The sequence below is a fragment of the Penaeus monodon genome, chromosome 24 (genome assembly GCF_015228065.2).
Source record: "Penaeus monodon isolate SGIC_2016 chromosome 24, NSTDA_Pmon_1, whole genome shotgun sequence".
Lineage (NCBI taxonomy): Eukaryota > Metazoa > Arthropoda > Malacostraca > Decapoda > Penaeidae > Penaeus > Penaeus monodon.
In genome coordinates this window covers 36,637,234-36,637,506 of record NC_051409.1, presented here as the reverse complement: position 1 = coordinate 36,637,506, position 273 = coordinate 36,637,234, and the positions used below count along the sequence as shown (strand labels likewise).

The following is a 273-nucleotide window of genomic DNA, read 5'->3' as shown; positions in this document are numbered from 1 at the left end:
TGTTTTACAGTTCAGGACTTTCGTGCAAAGTGTTTATAACTGCCAAGTAATGTAGCAGGGTCGTTTAGTTCAACAACTATCTTTGAATACATTTCTTTCCCATAGGGTCAGCTTCGTTCCTCCAGCGATGAAATGAAGAATGACCCCATGCCGGAAAGTTTGAAAAAAATCCATAGAGATTCCAAGAGGAAATTTAGTATAAGAAATGGGCTCATGGTGAAAGTTTGCACTAAAGACGCAGAGGTAAGGTTCAACATCCAATTTGTAGATGGA

The 273-nt window shown here is 39.2% G+C and overlaps 1 protein-coding gene across 2 annotated transcripts in view; it reads left to right on the top strand.

The window, feature by feature from the left end:
- The window catches only part of LOC119588769, a 3,905-nt gene that overhangs the window by 2,936 nt on the left and 696 nt on the right, over positions 1–273 (top strand). For both annotated transcript variants that reach the window (XM_037937410.1, XM_037937411.1), the window contains exon 5: positions 106–243. In XM_037937410.1, coding sequence (XP_037793338.1) covers positions 106–243 — 138 coding nt within the window. The remainder of the gene's footprint in view (positions 1–105; positions 244–273) is intronic.